Source organism: Monodelphis domestica, chromosome 3 (genome assembly GCF_027887165.1).
Source record: "Monodelphis domestica isolate mMonDom1 chromosome 3, mMonDom1.pri, whole genome shotgun sequence".
NCBI lineage: Eukaryota > Metazoa > Chordata > Mammalia > Didelphimorphia > Didelphidae > Monodelphis > Monodelphis domestica.
The window spans coordinates 1,582,310-1,604,257 of record NC_077229.1 but is presented as its reverse complement, the minus strand read 5'-3'; the positions used below and the strand labels follow the sequence as shown (position 1 = coordinate 1,604,257).

At 48.0% G+C, this 21,948-nt stretch overlaps 1 protein-coding gene across 3 annotated transcripts; it reads left to right on the top strand.

Annotated features, from left to right (window-relative positions):
* The first annotated feature begins 1,915 nt into the window (after positions 1–1,915).
* Positions 1,916–21,714, top strand: LOC103104670 (zinc finger protein OZF-like). 3 transcript variants are annotated; one of them, XM_016432474.2, is made up of 5 exons: positions 1,916–6,039; positions 8,747–8,797; positions 15,304–15,430; positions 16,860–16,952; positions 17,451–21,714. In XM_016432474.2, exons 2-5 carry the CDS (start codon positions 8,765–8,767, stop codon positions 18,794–18,796), a joined length of 1,599 nt encoding a protein of 532 aa, XP_016287960.1. In that variant the 5' UTR covers positions 1,916–6,039; positions 8,747–8,764; the 3' UTR covers positions 18,797–21,714. The 3 variants fall into 3 exon arrangements, with proteins under 3 accessions (XP_016287960.1, XP_016287962.1, XP_016287961.1); XM_016432476.2 differs by lacking the exon at positions 8,747–8,797; XM_016432475.2 differs by lacking the exon at positions 16,860–16,952.
* Positions 21,715–21,948: the final 234 nt, after the last annotated feature.

The window sequence follows — 21,948 nt, the reverse complement described above, 5'->3', positions numbered from 1 at the left end:
CTGCAAAAACAAAGACAACAGAGAGACTCATCCTGGAAGCTCTCTTCTCCTGAGGCTTCCCTGCACCAGGGACTGGGGAGATGTGGACACTAGGGAGTACTGCAGAATCTCAAGGAGCCAAGGTTGTGGGCAGGACTGCCCCTGGGCACTTGTCTGTCCAGCTCTGATTAATTTAAGAGAAGATATCTTGCCCTCTGGCTAAACCCCATGTGGGGGGGGGGGACTTCCCTTACTTTAGGGTTAAGTCTGGATGCATTTGCTTTTGTTGATTAATTCAAAAGTAGACCAAGGAGAGTTAATCCTGTCTTCCACCTAGCGAGTGTAAAGGATAATTTAGTGTAAAGGATAATTTAGCGTTGTGACCTAAAGTATGTTAATTATTTGGTCACTATGGATATCCTAAATATAAAAAAAAATAACTAAGTCAGCTGGAAATTTATGGTGATTTAGTTGATATAGTGGAAAGAAATTAAGAAGAAGGAAGAAGGATAGGGTATAGGATTTCTCCCACCTGGCTAGTGCCAGGAGGAAGACCAGAGGCTCTAGGAAGATAAGGGTTTGGAGAGTAAATGAGGAAGGAGTCAGCCTGAACTCCAAAAGGACTCAGTCAAGATGCCTGAACTTGATTCAGCTCAAGGGCAAACTCACTGCCAAAAGCAGATAAATAGCTGCCACCACACCAAGATGTTGGAATGTTTAGCATGCTGCCAGCCATAGTCGCCTCTCCAGGGAAAGAGACCAAGAGACAAAATGACGTGCCTTATATAGATGGCTTTACGTCACTTTCCTGTGCCTCATCTGTACCAATGTTAGCTTAGCTTGACATAGGACAGCCCAGGGGTCTGTCTGCTGTTTCTCCACATGTCTGTTGAAGGCCATCTTCTTAGATAATTAAATCTTGAGTACGGGTGCGGACATTCCTGACCTTGTTAAACTAAGTAGGGTGGAGAAATGTAGAGTTCCCAAGACCTGATTCTGTTAAACCAAGTATCTCCATTGTTACTAATCAGGAAATAGCTAAATCAGATCTTCTAAAGTACAGTCTGAGTAGGGTGGAGTAGTTTTAAAATTCACAGGAGGTACTAAGTAGGGGTACTTCAGTTAGTGTTATTCCCATGTGTTAACTCCAATGAGGCAAAGAGAACCAAGAATTTCATTTCATAGTGGTAGCATTTAAGCTCAATGTTATGTGATTATGATTGTAATATTATAATCTATAAAGTAGTATCATACAGCATAATCTACTAAAATCTAACAATGTAGCACAATGTGTAATACTGTATCATTGAATATTGTATGATATCGATGTTAAAACCCATCAATTATTTAATTGGCTCTATTTGAAGAGAGAAAATTGAGATCTGCTTGAATCTCCGTATTTCCTTGTGAGCTATAAGAGCACGTCAAATTCTGAGCCCTTTCTCCATTATAATGACTCCCTGAATAGAGGGAAAGCAATTATTAGAGGGAGGAGGAATTAGGACTTTGTTCCCTTATAGAAATGTTTTATTGTGTAGCATTCAGATTTTAACCAATAAAGAATATGAGGCTATTTCTTTGAGGATAATATTGTTTCTCAATGGGGGCATGAGATTCCTATAAACAAAATTTGTCTCCTTTACCATTGTTTCTGAAAAAGAGGGTGTCTTACCTCTTGCTGAGTTGTGTCCTGTTTCTCTTTAGTCTGACAGCTCAACTCTATGATGTCCCCCAAGTTCTTATTTCATCAGAGGGGTTAGCCTTCTGGTCACACCCAGAAATCAGTCAACCTGAGTCCTTGGATAGAATGGACTGAACAGTAAGGATCAAGTTCCCTATTCCACATCTTCCCTATGAGCTCTCATTTTGTTTGTTTGGTAAAATCTATCTGCCAGCAAAAAATAAGAAACAAGTGAATGCCAATTAACTAGGGAAGGGCTAAAAAAATTGTATTAGGTGAATGCCAACAAACAGTGAGGAAGAATGACAAGGATTAGGTTTTCAAAGAAAAAGTACTTATCATTGTAGCATTTTTTGCAGAATATGAAATTGGGGTGCTTATTGGGGGCTCCTCTGTGGAACAGTCTATAAAATCTGTGCTACAGCAAAACTCCTTTCCTTGAGAACTGGAGGCTTTGGATCTTATCTCCAGCATAATGTGTCCAGTGTATAGTCAAGTATGAGCTCAAGGTGATGCCCTTCCTGTAATCATTCCTTGGCCAGCCCTTTATTCCAAAAAGCATGCTGTTCACCAGGAATCATGAAACCATGGAAAAATACTTAGAAATCAATTAAGAAAATTAAATCCTAAAAAAATAAAAATTTAAAATTTGATAACAAAAAGCAATGTTATTCACCACTGAACATACAACTCTTCTCTTCCATCATTTCATATTTTATTTTTTGACAATTGTGTGTAAGAACAATATCCAATATTTCAAAAAAAATTGAATCTTGGATTCCCACCCCCAACCCCAAGAGTTCTTTAGAAATCTTACACAGATTTTGCATATACAATCCTATAAAACATTTTTCCATATTGATCCTTCTGTGGAACAAATCTCAAACAAAAATGTAAAAAGTTAAAATATTTTTTCTTTGATCTGGATTCAGACTTCTTCAGTTCTTTCTCTGGAAACAGATAACATTTTTTATTACTAGTCTTTAGGAATTGATCATTGTATTGTTCAGAATAACTCAAGTCAAAGTTGTTCTGCATACAATATTTTGGTCACAATGTGCAGTGGTTCTCCTGGTGTTTCTAAATTCAGTCTGCATCAGTTCTCAAGCCTTTCCAGGTATTTCTCAGTTTCTCCTTCTCCTCATGAATTACAAAACAACAGTATTCCATTACAATCATATGCCATAATTGATTCAGTCATTTCCCAATTGACGAGTTCCCTCTAACTTCTTGATTCTTTTGTCACCTCAAAAAGAGCAGCTTTAAGTGCTGGGGTTTTTTGGGTATTTTTTTGGTAAATACATACAGGTCCTTTTCCATTTTAATGCCCTTTGGACATAGTTCAAAATTGCTCTTAAGAAAAGTTGAAACAGTTCACAACTCCACTGCATTGTTCATCAGTACCCGAGTTCTTCCACATCTTCTCCAACTCTCTTCACGTTCCTTTTGTGTCATAGTAGTCAATTTAATAGAAGTGGGGTGGTCCCTCAGACTTACTATAATTTGCATTTCTCTAAATAAAAGCAATCACCCTCCTCCTGAGGAAAATACATACAACTTGAACACGTTCATTAGGAATTTCTGCACTATGAACCCAACGATATGAAGAGATGATCTCTGGCTAAAAGCCTACCATGATTCCTGGTTGGACTTGAGCTGGATTTCATCAGATTGGCAATTAAGGGGTATTTAGTTGGCAATATTTTCTACCTCCTCCCTACATTTCCTTCTTTACTATCTCTACCCAGTTCTCTGGCCTCGCCTTTTCCCACATCACTTCCTGTCTCTCTGGTTTTTATTTCCTTTTACTGTGGGCTGGTCTATCACATTGCAGGAACCACTTAGAGTTTCTTATTTGCCTGGCACTGCCCAGGGGGAGGACAGTGCTTGTGGGGTCCACCTCCTGATCTCTGAGGATGTGAAATTTAATCAAAAGGATCCTCAAGTTCCTGACTGATTAAGTTAAAGGGGTGAAGCACTCCAAGTACTTGTGATTCCCTTTCTTAGTTATGACACCTAGATCTTGTGCTCGATCCAGCAAGTTTGTGCTTTGACTTCCCTAGTGTTTGGACTGGCTCCAATGTTATTACATGTCTCCAGCTGCTCATATCTATTTCAATGTACCTTGCTTTAAGTTGACCTCCTGCCAACTTTGCTTAGCTGTATGTATGTAGTGGGCATCCTTGTCTAAATGTCAAATACCTTTTCCAGAGCCCTGAGGAGAGGGGGCCACACTTCCTTTTGGCTCATTCCCCTCTACCAAGTGAAAAAGGAGTATAGGGAAGCCCCACAGATGCAGATAGTGGCAGATCCACTCAGGGACCCCCCTGAATACCCAGGCGGGTCTTTTAACCTCGTTAGTGAGAGCAAAACTGGACCCCTTTCTCTGCCTGAGCCAGTTGTGCAACCGCCTTGGAGCCAGTTGATAGAAAAACCAGCATCTCTTTTTTTTTAAGCTGGAGTACAACTGAGGATCAGCACAAGGGGTCCCTGGCGCTAAGGGATCTACCTCACTCCCCACAATCTGGTCTTCTGGATAACTAACTGCACAGCTCCGTTTCTATCTAGATTGTTCCCAAACTGACTAAGCAACCTATCTAGGACCCTCAGTAGTCGGTTAGATTCATTCCCCAAAAGCTGTCTCTGAAAGCCGGTAGGAATGAGCTCCAATGGCTAAGTTCACTCCAAGGGTGAGCCCCTGAGGTGAACCAGCCAAGCCCATCTGACAGGACTTTCTAGATAAAACCTTCTGAAAAGAGCAGCAGGTCGGCTCAGATCCTTTTCTAGATCTTTCCAAGTCAGACAGAGACCCTCCAAAGATGAACTCGGGTTACTCCTTCTCCTCAGTCAGGTGACGTAGATGAGCTCCCATAAGGCCATTCCCGGACAGGAAGCTCCTAGCCTCCAACAGGAAGTCAGCGCTCCCGTGCAGGTGTCACTGCTCGGCCTTCTGCCTGCAGTCCTAGTCTGTGCCTTGGAGCCGGCCCTGCGCTCTCCTCAAGCTCTTCCATCTCTGTCCTTTTCCCAGGCCACACGTGACCCAATAGATTTCCTCCTACAACGCTTCCAGGTGCTGGAGTTGGTCCTCGCACTAAGCCTCCGCAATGGCACCGGCAGCACTTCTGCGACACGGAGTGGGAAGCAGCTGTGTGGGTGCCCTCAGTTTGGAAGAGGCCCGACAGGCACCGCGAGGGGAGCTCCTGGCTTGCGCAGTGCATGAACGCGAGGCGAGGGCCAGGATAACTGACCAGCCCAGGGTGCTTACACCGGAACTCCCGCTCGGGGGCGGGGCGTGGAGGGAGGAGCAGCCTCTCCGGGCGGCCGGCTCGCGCCTGCAGTTCCTACGAGCCAGGCAGGCTCAGCAGCCACAGCCCAGTAAAAGCATCTTCAGAGGCGCGAGCCGAGGGGCTACCCCAGGCACGGAAACAGTCCCCGGGGGGCGGGGCCAGGGACAACCACGGAAGGGTTAGACAAAGGAGCGCCCAGCCAGGGAGCAGTGACTCGGCGCACCGCTCCGGGAGTACAACGGAAGACTGTGGCGGCACAAGAAATGCCGAGAAGCAGCTCCGTCGGCACAGCCCAGGCTGAGGCCGCGCCCCACGCCCCGCCCCCCTCTCCTCTCGGACTCCCAGGGCCGGGTCTGAGAAGGGAGGCGGAGTTAGAGGAGCGAGCAGGGGGCGGAGGGAGATGGGGAGGCGGAAGGATGCCGGGAAGAAGCTCCAGGAAGCCTCACAGGGCAGAAGAGGGCCTCCTAGACAGGCTACGGAGAAAGGGAGCCCGACACCGGAAAAGGCCCGGATCTGGCCGGACCGGACCAGGAACCCCACTCGGGCCTCCTCCCGGCGTCCTCCTGACTGGCTTCGGGAAGCAGCGCCAGAGAACGTCCCCTTCGGAGCGCGAGAGCCCCCCTGGAGATCGATCTGCTACCCAGAATCCCCCGCGCGGTGCCCTCGGGCCCCCCTCCTGCCTTGCACAAAGCCGGAATGCAGAGACCCCGAGGAAAGCGCAGCGCCCCGAGCTGTGTTAGGAGACAGAAGAGCTGGGAACGGGGGACGCCCGAGGCCCGGGAAAGCCAGGAGCCCGGAGCGCCCTACACTGAGCAGACGAGCACGGGCACCAGAAGGCCTGCGACCCACAGGGGAGGGGCGTGGCGGGGGCGGGGCTCACACTGGAGGACCCTAAGGCAGGCTCTGGAGAGCGGAGGGGGGGCGGGCCAGCCGCACAGGCCAATCTAGCCCTTGAAGCGGCGGCGCAGAGGCCTCTGGGAACCCGGAAGTGAAGATCGTACCGGGTTACCCCCGCCCCCACTTCCAAAGCTTTTCCCGCCGCGGCCCCGTAGCCGGCCGTAGAGCTCCCTCCGCCCCGCGACTCGAGCCTCGGTAAGGAAAAGTGGTGGCGGGGACCGCGGGAAAGGAGGAGGCCGCGAGGGGAGGGGTCTGGAGGAGGGCGGGAGGCAGAGCGCCGGACTGAGTTCGAATCCTACCTTAGACGGGTCCCGCCTGGGCCTCCGGAGCCCCGCTCCTCCCCGCAAGTCCTGGGACTCTGCGGCTGGGCGGGGCTGGCTGGGGCCGGAGCGGAACCGGACAGGCAGCGCCAATTTCCTGCGAGGTACAATGTATCCGGGGCTGCTCTGGTGTCTGACAGGGGTCGGCTGTGACCTCCGGCTTCCTCTCCGGGATCTTCTTTGCACCTTAAACGCCCTGCCTGGAGAGGGACTGCCGAGGAGGAGGGCCTTCCCCACCGGGAGGACTGCCTGGGCCTCTGGGGAGCCCCGCGGAGAGTGCGGGGCCTGCATGGGGAGGGCCTGGGTTCCAGTCTAGCCTCAGACCCTTCCTGTGCTCTTAGCGGCTCCCCCTTTTGTCTTTGAACTCCGAGCCTGGCCTGCCTGGCTCCCCGGAAGGGCTTCCTGGCTGGAGGATCTCCTGGAGACTGGCTGGGCCCCCTGGAGCACTGGGAGGGACCCCCATGCCCCTCCCCCAGCCCAAGGGGCCTCCAGCAGGCACGGGAGGACTTCTGTGTTGGGACAGCTCCGGGGGTCCGCCTGCAGCCCCTCCCCCTCCCCTGAGAGCTGGCTTTGGCTTTGGGCCAGTTTCTTGTCAGAGTGGACCCACCTCGGCCTCTTGGCCACATCCGGGCCCCCTTCCTGGTTCTCCCCTTTTCCCCTCCCCCCACAGCACTGACCCCCCTTCACCAGCCTGATTCTCCTGAGATGGTTCCAACCCCTCTAGAACCCCCAGATGGCCCCTCCTTCTGGGCCTTACATTCCCCCTCTCCCCTCCCCCCATGGGGCTCTGCTCTCCCCCAGGAGCTCTCTGCTGCCCCCACTTCCCTCAGGCTCTATCTAGGCTGTCTGGGGGAGAGGGGGAAGGAGGGGATGAATGGGAGTAGGGGGCTCTCTCCTGCTCAGCCTGGTACATGTGGCCCAAGGGGGAATCCCAACCCTGGGGAGGAGTCTATGGCCAGAGAGGGGGCCATTCCAGGGGCCCAGGAATTCCTGACCCAGATGTCCAGACTCCCAGCTCCTGCTTAGAGCTTTCTCTGGGCTGTCCTAAGAGCTAGCCCTCTGAGGATCCCTGAGCTCTGCCTTTCTTCCCCGCCTCCCCCCCTCCCCAGGAGCCAAAACCCTTTCCTGGCCTGCTTCTTTAGCCTCCTTCTTTGGCCTTGGGCTCTCCAGCTCCAGTTCCCTTAAGGGATTCCCAGCCTCAGCTGTGCTGGAGGGTCCCAGGTACCCCCCCCCCCTCCCACAGCTCCGAGGGAGACCCCAGCATACCTTCATCCTGCTTCTTCAGGCTCAGCTGCCCCCAGGAACACTTGAGTCTCCCCAGGGTGCTGCCCTCCCTGCTAGGAGCTCAGTTGTGTGAGTTTTAAAAGACTCCACCCTACTCAGGCTGTACTTTAGAAGATCTGATTTAGCTATTTCCTGATTTCCAACAATGGAGATACTTGGTCTAACAGAATCAGGTTTTGGGAACTCTACATTGCTCCACCCTACTTAGTTTAACAAGGTCAGAAATGTCTGCACCATACTCAAGATTTAATTATCTAAGAAGATGGCCTTCAACAGACATGTGGAGAAACAGCAGACAGACCCCTGGGCTGTCCTAAGTCAAGCTAAGCTATCATTGGTACAGATGGGACACAGGAAAGTGACATAAAACCATCTATATAAGGCACATCACTTCCTCCCTCTTCCTCTTTCCCTGGAGAGGTGACTCTGGCTGGCAGAGTGCTAAGTGTTCCGACATCTTGGTGTGGTGGCAATTATTTGTCTGGGTTTTGGCGTGAGTTTGCCCTTGAGCTGATTCAGGTTCAGGCATCTTGGCTGAGCCCTTTGGAGTTCAGGCTGATTCCTTCCTCCTTTACTCTCTAAACCTTACCTTCCTAGAGCCTCTGGTCTTCCTCCTGGCACTAGCCAGGTGGGAGAAATCCTATACCCTATCCTTCTTCCTTCTTAATTTCTTTCCTCTATATCAATTAAATCACCCTAAATTCCAGCTGACTTGGTTATATATATTTTTCAATTTGGGATATCCATAGCGACCAAGTAATTAACATAGTTTAGGTCACAACGCTAAATTATCCTTTACAGTTGGACCCTGTGCCTTCCCAGTCCCTCCCTGGGCTCCCCTTCCCCAGGCTTCCCTGCCAGTGGGGCTTTGGGCTCTGCCTGGGCCCCTCCCATGGGGGATCCCAAGGCCCTGCTGCCTCTTGGGGGTCTGGGAGGAGGGGAGAAGGGAGGGGCTCAGATGCCCCTTCACACCCTCTTCTCTTCCCAGGCTCCCCCCTGAGCATAGGCTGCCTTTTTCCTGTATTTTTCTCCCCTTTAGTGACTCATTTTACTCTTTTACTGTCTCTGCTTTAATGAACCTAAACTGTTCACAGGAAAAGCTGCTGGGCGGCTCCTTTCCTTGGCCTGAAGGGCTGACCTGAATTTACTCGCCTGCTGTATTCTCAGTAAACCTGAACCGATTCAAGGTTCTCCCTTATTGTGTCCAAACTCCTCATTTAACCCTGGCAGAGAAGAGGCCGGGAAAGCTGGAGGAGCTTCGGGGGGGACTCACTGGGGCTGCTTTGCTGCCTCCACAGGGAGCCTGGAGTGCCCGGATGGCCTTGGAGAGGGACAGACTCCCAGCCCAGGTAAGTGCATTCCAGCCCCAGATGGAGCCCCCTCAGCCAGGGAGGCCCTTCCCTGGCTCTGACCAAGATGGCTGGGAAGCTGCTGCCTCCTTCCTGTTGGGCCATGTCTGTCCCCACATCCCAGGCAGGAGGAACAGCCCTTCCCGGCTCTCTCCTCGGCAGCTCAGACCCCAAGAGCTCCTCCCAGGCACTGCCTCCCATGTTGGATTTCTCCCTGGATACAAGTGAGCGCCGAGGACGACCATCTACTTCTTCTTCCCTGTCTAGAGTTTGAGTCTTTCCTCTCTGCTTGCCTGGCGACACTCAGCAGCCTCTTCTTCTGCTTCCTTTTACCTGTTCCCTCTTGAGTCTGGTCTGCAGCAGAGCCTGAGGGTGTCCCCTGGTCTGGGCCAACCTCAAGAAAGACTTTGTCCCCTGGAGCTGCTCACTGGCTTCTGCCTCAAGTATTCCTGTCTCTCTGGTCTCTCTGGCTCCTTCCTTTCTCCCACTTCTTAGCCCAAGTCATCCAGGCTGGAGGGAGACCCTGTGTGTGCCTGGCTCAGCCCAAAGGAGGGAAGAAGCCATCGGCCACCCTCCAGGCCCCCCACTCTAACCAAGGAGACCCCTCAACAGCCGAGTCCAAACAACTTCTGTTGGGGCCGGATGGAGGCCCGCATTTCGGGAGGGAAGCTCTCAGGTTCGGGGGAGATCATTGGTTCCTGAGGGGAGGATTCAGCTGGGACTGGAAGGAAGCTCCCAGGCCAGAGAGAGGAGGGAGAACCATCCCTGCAGGGACACAGACAGTCCCTGAAAAGGCCCAGAATCAGACCAGGAAGGTCTTGGCCAAGGATCAGCCCAGTGTCCCTGGGTCAGAGGAGGAGGAGAGAGGTGTGAGGGGAGAGGAAGGGGCTGGAAGGTCAGTATATATATAAGGCTTATGCTGAGTCTCATTTCCTTCCCGGCTACATTCCAGTTTTCTTAGCAGTTTTTACCAAATAAGGGATTTTCTCCCAAATTACTTGTTCTCCACTTGACAGGAGGTGCTTTCTTTAGCCTGTCCCATTGCTTTACCTCCTTACCTTACCAGTCCCCCAGCTTTAGGATGATGGCTGGCTTGTGATCTGGTCTGAGCTCTGGCCGTGCTGCTCCCCAGCTATCCTGGCTTCTTGTCTTCATCTTCCTTGATATGGTTGATCTTTTGTTTTTCCAAAGTGAAGTTTGTTATGATTTTATCCAGTCTTGTCACATACCTTCTTCCTCATGGCATGAAGGGAGGAATTACATTTATTTCTCCTGGATTATATTTTGGCCTTGATACTCTTAGGATTCTGTTCAATCTGAAGCAGCTTCTGTGACATTTCACTAGAGAAATTTATGGGGACTAAAGCGTGGAGCTTCCCCTCTCTGAGGAGAGATACTGAGGCTGCCATGGCTGCTGTTGCCAGAAAATCTCTTCTTCAGTATTGTAAGGGGTAAAAGTTAGGATTGGACTGAATATTTAATTTAATTACTAAATCCCAATGAATTACTCAAGCCAGAATGGCTTTTTTGGTAGTTTATTTATAAATAGTGAGAAGAAATTAAGGAAATGAGAGAAGGAGAGGGGAAGGGGGAGGCAGAGGCAGAGGCAGAGGCAGAGGCAGAGGCAGAGGCAGAGGCAGAGGCAGAGGCAGAGGCGCTCCAGCCTGGTCTGAACCAGGCAGGAATTCAAAGGCCCCAGCAAAGGGGAGCCCAGAGGATTAAATTTAACACAGCTTCCAGCCACGAGGCCTCCTCCAAGATGAGGGGCCTCTCCAGAAGTTGGTGCCTCCAGAAAAGCCAAGGAAAGGGAGTCGGCCTTTTCACTCACTATGTGACAGTCCAAAGGGAAGCAGTCAGCTCTCCAGCCTTGGAGTTCCTCCAAGGTCAAGTTCCAAGGCAAAGACCCCCTCACAGGAAGTGACCACAAAATTTAAAGAAAGTTCTTTGCATCACTTCCTGTGCCTTACATGTACCAATGGTGGTTTAAACTTAGCTTTGGCCTGCCCAGAGGGCAGTCAGTTGTTTCTGATTTGTCACTTGCCAGCACACATGGGTCATAGACTGTCCTCCCCCACACTTAATCCTTAACTGGGGGTGTCTACATTCCTGGTGGCTAAAATTCTACAGAATAAATAGGGTGGAGTAAATCTCAATTTCACAGTATTCCCATAAAGGATGGTGTCAGCATTTCCTGTAGGGTGTGTGAAGAACCTGGGAAAAGCTGACCTTGTGCCATCTACTGATTCCCTCTTGGGAAGGCAGGGAGGGCTTCGGGGCAGAGAGGGGTGAATTGTGGAAACAGTCTCCATCTTGTGACTCCGTGCTGGAGCTGGCTCGTGTCCCTTCTCTTCAGTTGTGGCCTCGTCCAAATTCTGTCTGGGGAGGAAAGTTTATTCAATGGGGAGAACTGGGAGAAAGCCTCGTTACCCTATTTGAACCTCTTCCTGCCTGGCTGGAAACTGGACTGCCTGTGCCTGCGGTTTAGAGACCCTCAGCTATGGCCGAGCTTCGGCTGACCAGAAACACAGTCAGATTCTGAGACTGATGGGAGGAGTTTTCTCCTGATTGTACGTCTCAGGGTCTCATCTGCACACTGGCTGCACATCAATCAATCAGTTCTTGCTTCTTTGTACAGACATTGGGAAGGAGAAGGACCCCTTGTCAGGGAGCTTCCTCTGTCCCTCTTCCCCAGGCCGACTTGGCAAGTCCCTAATCTTTCCTCCAGTCAGAAAGCAGATGAACCAACACTGGATTGTTTCCTTTGCATTCGTTGGTCTCGTTCAATTCATCTCTTATGCGGTAGAAAAGTCTCTTTTCCCCCTGATTTTGATGTCCAGCCCTAAGCCCAGGAAAGGGCCTCGTCCCTATTGGTTAGGCAGTTGGCATACGTTGCTTTAATAAATTGATGTGCTCAGAAGAGCAGAGCTCTGATTCCTCGGGCGTTTCATCTGTCACTTGTCACAGTGAAGCTTCTTGTTTTCTTCCTCATTTGCCTGGAAATCTGGTCCTTGGGTCAAGGCTATCCCAGTTGTCCAAGTGCCACACTGGATACCCCCACCCTGACTACAAGTTGCAGCCTCCCCCCTCAGAATAAGTAGACTGTAAGCACTAAGTATCTCCAGCTTCAGTGTGAGGCCTCATCTCCTTTTCCCCATAAGAACATTCATCAGTGGAATCCCCTCCATCCTCTCTCTATCTTCTCAGCCTTTGGCTTCTCCTCTGTACTTCCATACCTCCTCCTCTATGCTCTTCTCTTTCTGAGACAATAGAGACCACCTCCTCAGTCCTCCTTCTCTCACTCCTGTCTAAAGCCTTTGATGCTTTTGGTCCACTCTTCTCAACATTCTCTTCTCTCTAAGGTTTTAGGACACGGCTATCCTGGTTAAGCTCCTGCCTCTTCGACCTGGGATTCTCTGTCTTCTCTGTTAGCTTCTCCTCTAGATCTTGTAACAGTAGGGTTGGGGTGAGGGAGTTCCTCCAGCCCTGTCTTTGGCCCTCTGCACTTCTTTACTTGGTGATCTCATCAGCTACCAGGGATACAAGCACCATCTCTCTGCTGATGAGTCTCAGATCTGCATCTTTTGGCCCAATCTCTCCAGTCTTACACCTCCAATTTCCTCACAGATTTCACACTAGGTAACCAGTAGACATCTTGAGCTCAGTGTGTCCTCTTACGATGGATCATTTGGGATAATAACAAGAGGGAAAATATCTAAATAGTTTTAAGTTTATTGATGGGAAGGTTGAGAGGAAGGAGGGTAAAAGGGTACGGGTAGGTTCTGGATCTTAACCCCAAAACCCAATTCCCATAAAATTATCTTAATGGCTGTTATCTATGCCAAATAAATTAAGTTTCCCCAAACATAATCTCACAAAATAAGAGTCCAGTATATGAGCCAAGATCCCAGAAGAAATGTCCAAAGTAGGTTCAGTAGAGAAGTGGTTCTTCTGTGGTCTTCTGTCCAGCTGCCAACAGCCGTCCATGCAGGTTTTCTGTCACTCAAGCTGGTATCTTCCAACGGGCCAGAAACCTGCTAGACAGATGGAAAATCTCCTATCTCCTGCAAAAGCTTCCTCCAGGAGACTGTTTACAGTTGGGACCTTAGAATCTGCACTCAGGCTCCCTTGTGAATTTCTGGCACATGTTCCTGTCAATCAAATGGAAGTTCATATTGCAAAAGACAATCTTCCTTTTCTTATTACAGCCCCAAACACATTTTTCTCTCTAACCTAGGCAGAACCCCCACTTTATAGCTGTATCCTCTTCATCCCCCAGGCTCAAAACCAAGGAGCCCCCCTTGACTCCTCACTGTCCCTTAACCATGTATCCAATATGGCACCAGGACCTGTCAGTTTGACCTTTGCAGTATCTCTCCAATATGCTCCCTTCTGTCCTGTGTCACTGCCATCCTTCTGGTGGAGGCCACATCACCTCCCTCCTGAACTATTAAGACAACCTGCTGCTGGGTCTGTCTCCCTCAAGGAGACTATTCACAGAGTCACCCAACTGCCCCCAAATGGAAAAGTTGTTTTTTTTTTTTAACCCTTCCTTCTTGGAATCTATTCTAAGATAGAGGAGTGATGAAGTCTCGGCAGTCAGAGTTAAGCGACTTATCCAGGTTAACACAGCTAGGAAGTGATTGAGGTCACATTTGTACCCAAGTCTTCCTGACTCCAGATCTGGCACTCTATCCACCATGGGATCTGGCTGTATCTAGTTCCAGACATGTTCAATGGCTTTACCTCATGTCTGGAATATTTTCCCTCCACATTTTAGATCACTGATCAACTTAAACTTCCTGAAAGTCCCAACTCAAAACTAAAAACTGTCTACAGGAAATCTTCCCTGGTCCCTCTTGGGCAGAGTGCCTTCATTCTTTCCATTCTTCCCCATTTTTCCTAGACAGAGCTTGATTTGAGTCCATGTTCTGTATATTGTCTCCCTCCCCCAGTGGACTGTGAGCTCCTGGAGGGCAAGGACTATCTTTTACCTCTTGGGGAATCCCCAGAAGGGCAGAACAAGTGCTGAATGTAGAGGGAATGGAAAGGAAAGTTTCTGGTCCTTGAGATGCCCTCGTGTGTCCCTGTCTTCTCTGTATCTACCTCCTCTTCTCCCTTGTGGTTCTGCAGTCCAACACAAGAAGCATCCTCCTGGAGCAGAAAGGAGGCCACATGAATCTTCCCATGATCTCCTCAGTCAGCTTTGCCCTCCCTGATTTCCTCCTTCCTCTCTTTCTACTTGACTGTAGTTTTTCAAAGACGTCTTTTTCTGCTTTCTCTGATGTTCTTCTGCTGTTACTGCTGTCTTCAGTTATTCAGTCCTGCAGTTCTGGTGCTCGAGGTATTCAAGAAGCAAATGATCTCTTCCCTTTGGGGTCTCTTCCTAAAAATGCTGCAGACTCCTCTTCCTTAGTGAACATCTACTGTTCTGCCCAACCTTGTGAAGTTCACATTTGCTGGTGTTGGGAGTGAAATTTAACCAAAGGGTAAACTGAGGCAGCTCTAAGGAAGAGAAGTAGAGAAATGCTGCCTGTCAGTAAAAGGGGTCAGGGGCTTGCCTCTGTTCATGCTCCAACCCCTAAGCAGAAGGTTAGATCTCATTGACAGGTTTGGGGGAGCACAGAACAAAGACGAGACAGAATAAGTGATATCTACCACAGGATGGAGGCTCGCCAGTGGTTATAGAGCTGAGATGGTCAGGGATGCTGTGATTGACTGGAATAATCAATAATAAGGGCCAGCAGTGCCCCAGCCTTCCTTCTCTCCCCAGACTAAGAAGAGATTTTTGTGAGAGTCCAATGCAAGGTCAGGGCCTTGACTGGGCAGCAAACCAGATATGTCTGAGATAGGTCGAGAGAAGAAAGACTAAACTGACTCCCTGGGGCTCTCTTGAATCTTCCAAGGCCAGTTAATACCTCAAAATGAGGCCAGAACACTGATGAGGTGCCCAAGAGCTGCATTCTGCACTTCCCCTGTTACAGGCTGGCTGAGTGTGGAGCTGAGTCAGGAGGCAGAGAAACAGGACTCAGGCAGTTACCAGACAAAAGCAGTTACTGGTCAAGAGGATCAATAAGGAAATGATCCAAGATCAGCTCAGCCTTCTCTGAGGATGGGTCACCCGGGCTGCATCCATGAGAGTTGGTGACTCTCACACTAATGCTGGCTCTCCTGGGACACAGCAACAGGGCCACAGACATATGACTGACTCCTCCATCCCACCCTGGGGCCCTGGGATCCAGGCTGCCCTGGAGGTCCCCTCAAGGTTTCCCTTCACACACTACAAACTCCTCGGCTTCCCTCAGGAGCCTCCTAGAGCTGCTCTTCTCAAGCCTCCTTTGGGCTCTTACAGACTCAGCTTCTAGTGCTGGCTCTGACACTGACAAAGGGTGGGACCTTTTGGCCCCTCCCTTCTCTGTGGGTCAGTTTCCTCCTGTAACTGACCAGAGGTGGGCTCTTCATCATGATGTGACTTTCAGCTCTCTGTGTTCTGTCTTGGGCTGCTCTAGGAGGTGGTGACGTTCAGGGATGTGGCTGTGGACTTCACGCGGGAGGAGTGGCGCCTCTTGTCCCCTCTCCAGAAGGAGCTGTACAAGGAGGTGATGTTGGAGAATGCCCGGAACCTGCTCTCTGTTGGTAAGGAGACTCTCTCTGCTGCCTGAGTCTGCCATCCAAGGGAAAATCGCCATTAGTAGCTGCCACGCTTGGGAGCAGTTTTCAGTCATGAGGAAGGGATGAGGGCTGGTATGCTGAGTCCCAGAGCCAGGGCCCTCCTGCTGCCTAGTTCTTCTGTAAAAGGACTTTGCATCATGTAATGGGATCTTGGGGGCTCCCTTCGGTGCTCCTGAAGTCTGAGATCAAATGTGTTTTGTAGAATCTCAGAGGTAGAAGTAATCAGAGCTGATTCTGTCTCTTGTCTCCAGAACCCAGAATTAGGTCTCCCAAAGCCATCTTGAGAAAACTGTTCAGGAGGTTATTACTGCCACCCTCTTCCCCTGTATTGGGGATCTTTTTCTTTTTAACCAGCATAAACTCACAGCTCCTTGGTGTCACCAGGCAGAGATGGTTTCTCCTTAGTCTTACTTCCTATTGCCCTAAACCTCCAGCAGAGCCAGTAAGGAAGGTAGGGAAGGGATGAAGCGTTTATAACGACCTGCTTTTTGCCCAGGGCTCTGTTGAAGGTTTTCTCTAATATTCTGGCACTTCTTCCTCACCCCCTAACCCTAACCCTAAATCTTCCAAATTCAGTGACAAAATTATCCCTGTTTTACAGATGAGGAAATAGATTTGATTAAGTGGTACCCATATAGGAGTTGTTTGTGGTGAAATGCAAACTGAGGCCTTCCTGCCTCTAATCCCAGGCCCCGGTCCCCTCCCCTTCTAACTGCTTCTCATTTCCAGATAATGGAAAACTATGTACTCAGTCTGAATTTCTCTAAAGAAAATGCCTTAGAGCCAGATTAGGGTTAGGGTTCTGGATTGGTTCCCTTACCTTCCCCCTCTTTTCCCCACCCTAAATGCTGTGGAAACTCTTCTAGGGCTCCTGCAGTCCCTGCTTGCCCCACTATGTGATTATCAGAATGAATGGACTGGCTGGGAGAAAGCATTGGGCCCAAGGAGGATTGTTGAATTTCACTGGAAAGGAGGCAGAGCTCCAGGGGAGAAGAGTCCATGAGGCTCAAAGAGGTGTCAGAGAGGAAGGAGAATGTAGGGTGATGGGACAGAAACTGATTCCTCGAGGTCCCTGTGTCTGGAACTTCAGAGCAACCCAGAACACTGACCCTTGCATCTAGTTTGGAAGTTTTGGAGTTCTTCCAGAATGGACCAGAACAGGATGGGGGGTGTGGAGGGGTTGTTGCTCATTTAAGACCCCCCAGGAGGTTAACAGGCCCATCCTACCCTGGACTATTGCATTACATTCTCTGAGGGGGAAAGGCAGACTCTTGGAGGAACCCCATGGATAGATTCTCTTTAGTGAAGTCACTGGACTCCCCCAACTTTCCCTCAAGAGAACTCAGTGATGAGCTTCTCTCAGTTCTCCTCCCTGACTGTTTCCCATGCCTAGGACTTCCAGCTCCCCCAGAAGAAGTGATCTCTTATTTGGAACAGAGGGAAGCCCCGTGGATGCTGGAGCAAGAAGGCCTGAGTTGCTGCCCAGGTGAGGGAGGAGAAAAGAGGTGTGGGAGAGCCTGGGTGACCAGAGGCTTCTGGGTGCTCTGGTGAAGCCAGTGCTAGATTTGGGGTCAGGAGGAGATCCGACATGGAATTCTTTTTCAGAGGTTTTAGCAAGGGCTCCCTGGGCAAGTCACTGAACCCTTGAGCAGCCTGAGTTTCCCCATCTGTAAGATGAAGCTGTTGGATTCCATTTTCTATCTGAGTTAGAATGTAATAAAGCTAGCCTGTCCCAAATCCCAAATTTTTTATGAAGAGCCAATGAGATCATAGAAGCGAGGCTCTTTGTTATTTAAATTGTTCTTTAGCTTTGAGGCAATGGCATTTTCAAAGGATAGATTGTGCCTATTTATGTTGGAAGACTTTTTCTTTACTGATGTAATAGGATAGAAAGTGGTTAATTTTTTGACAGTTAAGGATTGGAGATAGTTATATATGTGTATATGTCACTCTCTATATATGTTTTACTGATTGTTTCTTTTAGACGGGGAGATTAGACCTGAAATGAAGTCAAATCCAACAGAGGTGAGCTATCCTGTGGAAGAAATGGACTTACAAAGATTCATGCATAGCGTTCCTGAAAGCTTTTCTTCTAGGGAATTCTGTGTTGCACATCAAAATTCATCTCCTATTGAACATCAAAGAAAGCACCCTGAAGAAAAATCTAGTGAAAATAATCAGTGTAGAAATACTTTTATACACAGATCCAGTCTTGCTGGACATGACAAAATCCATACTAGCAAGGAACGTTATGGAAAGACATTCAGTCAGAGCTCCAATTTTGCTGGACATCAGAGAATCCACAGTGGAGAGAAACCTTATAAATGTAATCAGTGTGGAAAGGTATACAGTAGGAGCTCCCATCTTGCTGTACATCAAAGAAGCCACACAGGGGAGAAAGCTTATAAACTTAAGCAATGTGGAAAGGCATTCAGTCAGAGGTCGAGTCTTGCTGTACATCAGAGAATCCACACAGGGGAGAAACCTTATGAATGCAAGCAATGTGGAAAGACATTCACTCGCAACTACAATCTTGCTGTACATCAGAGAAGCCACACAGGGGAGAAACCTTATGACTGCAAGCAATGTGGAAAGACATTCAGTCAGAGGTCCCATCTTGTTGCCCATCAGAGACTGCACACTGGGGAGAGACCTTATGAATGTAATCAATGTGGAAAGACATTCAGTATGAGCTCCCATCTTGCTGTACATCAGAGAATCCATACAGGGGAGAAACCTTATGAATGCAAGCAGTGTGGAAAGACATTCACTCGCACCTCCAGTCTTGCTGTGCATCAGAGAATGCACAATGGGGAGAAACCTTATGAGTGCAAGCAATGTGGAAAGACATTTAATCAGAGGTACCATCATGCTGTACATCAGAGAATGCACACTGGGGAGAAACCTTATGAATGCAAGCAATGTGGGGAGAAATTCAGTCGGAGTTCCCATCTTGCTATACATCAGAGAATGCACACTGGGGAGAAACCTCATGAATGCAAGCAGTGTGGAAGGACATTCAATCAGAAGTCCCATCTTGCTATACACCAGATAACGCACACAGGAGAGAAACCGCATGAATGCACACAATGTGGAAAGGCATTCAGTCAGAGGTCGAGTCTTTCAGTACATCAGAGAATGCACACTGGAGAGAAACCTTATGAATGCAAGCAGTGTGGAAAGGCATTCACTCGCACCTACCATCTTGTTGTACATCAGAGACTGCACACTGGGGAGAAACCTTTTGAATGTAAGCAATGTGGAAAGACATTCAACCAGAGGTCCAGTCTTACTGTACATCAGAGAATCCACTGGGGAAAAACGTTATGAATGCCAGCAGCGTGGAAAGACATTCATTTGCACCTCCAGTCTTGCTGTACATCAGGGAATACATACTGTGGAGAAATCTCATGAATCCAAACAATGTTCAAATAAATTCAACCAGAGATCCCATCTTGCTGTACATCAGAGAATGCACTCTGGGGAGAAACCTCATGAATGCAAGCATTGTGGAAGGACATTCACATGTACCTCCAGTCTTGCTAAACATCAGAGAATGCACACTAGGTAGAAACCTCATGAATGCAAATTATGGAAAGATATTCAATCAGTGGTACCATCTTGCTAAATATCTCAGAATCCACACTGGGGAGAAACCTCATAAATATAATCAATGTGGAAAGGCATTCAGTATGAACTCCCATCTTACTGTACATAAGAGAATGCACACTGGAGAAACTTTATGAATGCAAGCAGTGTGGAAAAACATTGAATCGGAGGTCCAATCTTGCCATACATCAGAGAACCCACATTAGAGAAACCAAGTGAATGCAAGTAATGTGGAAAGACATTTAGTTGTGACTTCAGTCATGCTATATATGAAAGCCAAATGAGGGAGAAACTTCAAGATTAAAAGCTCTGTGGAAAAGTCTTCATATTCAGCTCCAGTCTTACTATGTTGTGGAGTAAATTTTCCTCCTTTTTGGGGCAGCATTATGGAATTAGAAATCTATTACCCTAAAAACTGATTCTTAACATCCCATTTATCCTGTTCTTACATGCTGTCACAGACAGGATAGAAATTTGTAGGAGCCTTGCCTCTCACACTTTTCTACCTCTAAGGGTAGCTGAGAACATGGGGATTTTTGAGCAGCTAGAAAACTTAAGTCATGTGTTTCTATTTTAAAATTATAATTGAATCTTGTGTATTAATCCAAAATCTTATGTGTTTTAAAATAGTAAACAACATTTGTGTCAGGATGCAGGTACTGAATTTAAGAATGCTCTTCTTAAATTCCTATATCTGTTGTTATAGAGCCTTATTTACTATTCAGAAAGTAATGAATTGACACAGTGATGGAGTCTGAAGAACTACAAATTCAACTCTAGACTGCAGCTTCCTTCTGCTCCCTAGTGTCACCATCCACCTACATTCCATAGGTCACATCTCTGGGATCTCCCATAGAGAGATGGAGTTCTGCACTAAGTATAGTGTGAAGGAATCTCACTTTGGATGTGTTGTAGAGACTGGGCAGGCCAAAATGGCAAGGGGGACCAGGAAGGTAAATTTCGCCCCTGAATTTCAGGATACTCTAGATAATTTAAAGGACCAGTGCTCTCAGGAAAAGTAGTTATTTGAGATAAGTAATTCACTGCCCTTCCATAGAGTGAGCCATCCTTGCAATTCTACTTCCTGTCTATAGTTTGGAGAAGTAACCTTCCTTGCTCTCCCCTCTAGGGGTAAAATGCCAGAGGCCACATGTTTCCAGGGACCTGCTTTCAGGCCATGTGGCTGGAAAAAATAAGGTTTAAGTGGCTACTATGCTTGAGAACCACAAGGGGACTTGGAAAAAGGAAAGAGTAGACTACAGAGAGCAAAATTGGGCTAAAATTTGTTAAATTTACCTTAGCAATCAACACCCTGTAATAACAAAAGATTAAGATTAATTCTTTCTCCAGTTTTCTGGAATGTTAAACTAGAGACAGTGTCTTTTTGGAGTATTTGGGTTGCTCCCCCTCAGGTGAAGGAAGCCAGAAGGGTTAGAGTCCAGTTTTTGCTAAAACACACATACACACCTGGCTTAAGGGGTCACAGTGAACAATGGCTATCCAGCTACCAGCAATATCAAGGAAAGGGATTTGTATTTTCCTGGTCTCAATAGACCAGCTGCAAGGACTGCCAGCTCACAGCAGCAGCAGCAGCAACATCAACAGTAAGAACAGCAGCAGCAGGAGCACCCAAGCAGTGAGGGAGGGAGAGAAGAGCAGGCAGCAGCAGCAAAGGCCAAAAAACTGGCACAGGGCCATAGCAGGAGAAACATGGTTTCTTTTCAAAATAATCTACTCATAATTAAGGGTTCTGAACCCCACTTCTGTGGTCACCATAAATATAAGATTTAGATTAATATCCAATGCCTGAATTATATTTAACAAAGCTTATATATAACAAAATAGAACCATGTGACTAAGTTGTTTAAAAATTAAAATTAAATCTTGATAGTAGAAATATTTTAAGGAATTTATTAATGATCATTAGAAGTCAAGGAATAAAGAGGATACAAAATGAAAGACCTCATGCCTATGTCTTATCAGCCATTTCAAAACCCCTGCCTTACCACTGCCATCGTGTTCGCTGCTTCCTCTGTTTACAGGAAGTATGTGATGACGAAGTCAGTGGGCTCCCCGGGAATGTAGATCCTTTTTAGGGTAACAGATTTTCAATTATACGTTCCCCCCGATGATCATTGGGGGAGGGCTAGTCTCTCCAATTTGATCATTTAACATAATCAAGTTTTAAATTACAGGAATTTGGGGATAGAGGGGAAAAGAACAAACCCATGATTGTGTAAGGATAATTTTTGGGAAGTGACGGTTATGCAGTAAAAAAATCAACCGACCTACACTCTGGTATATCTGGGATGACAGAACGTTCCGTGCGTGGTCCCAGGAACAACAGGGACCTTGGGTATGCCAACAATCACCCACCTGGCCCATGGGTATGCCAAAAATAGTGCACCTTTCATGTCTGTCCAAACATCACCCACTTGTTATGCTAATCACCCACTTGTTATGTCAACCTAGCCAAAATCATTGATTAACAGAATATTCTAAAAATATTGTCATTCCCCACCAAGTAACTCATCTACGGCTGCTTTAACCAACATAAACTCCACTCTGACTCTGCCTCTTCAGAATTCACTTGCTGAGCTTCCCCTAGCATGCTAGTAATAAACTTCCCCTTGCCTGAATTGCATTGTCTTCCTTGGGGTGATCTTCCACTCAGACCCTAACATATAGGGGCTTGTCTGGGATGGAAAGAATCCCCTAAGGACCACGGGGACAAACAAGTGAAGTTCTCTCCCAGCTTTTGTGGTGACTCTCCAGAGGTGAGCAGTGTGTCTGTGCAGTGTAATTGGTTGTGTGACTGTGATGGGGATCAGATCACGGAATTAAAGCATACGGCTAAGTGGTCCGGCTAGCCC

Bases quoted from the DNA above. Each gene is read 5' to 3' on its own strand.
- LOC103104670 (XM_016432474.2), top strand. From the start codon at position 8,765: ATGGCCTTGGAGAGGGACAGACTCCCAGCCCAG. The intron at 8,798-15,303 runs GTAAGTGCATTC...GGGCTGCTCTAG, and splicing joins GGGACAGACTCCCAGCCCAG to GAGGTGGTGACGTTCAGGGA. The intron at 15,431-16,859 runs GTAAGGAGACTC...TCCCATGCCTAG, and splicing joins CCGGAACCTGCTCTCTGTTG to GACTTCCAGCTCCCCCAGAA.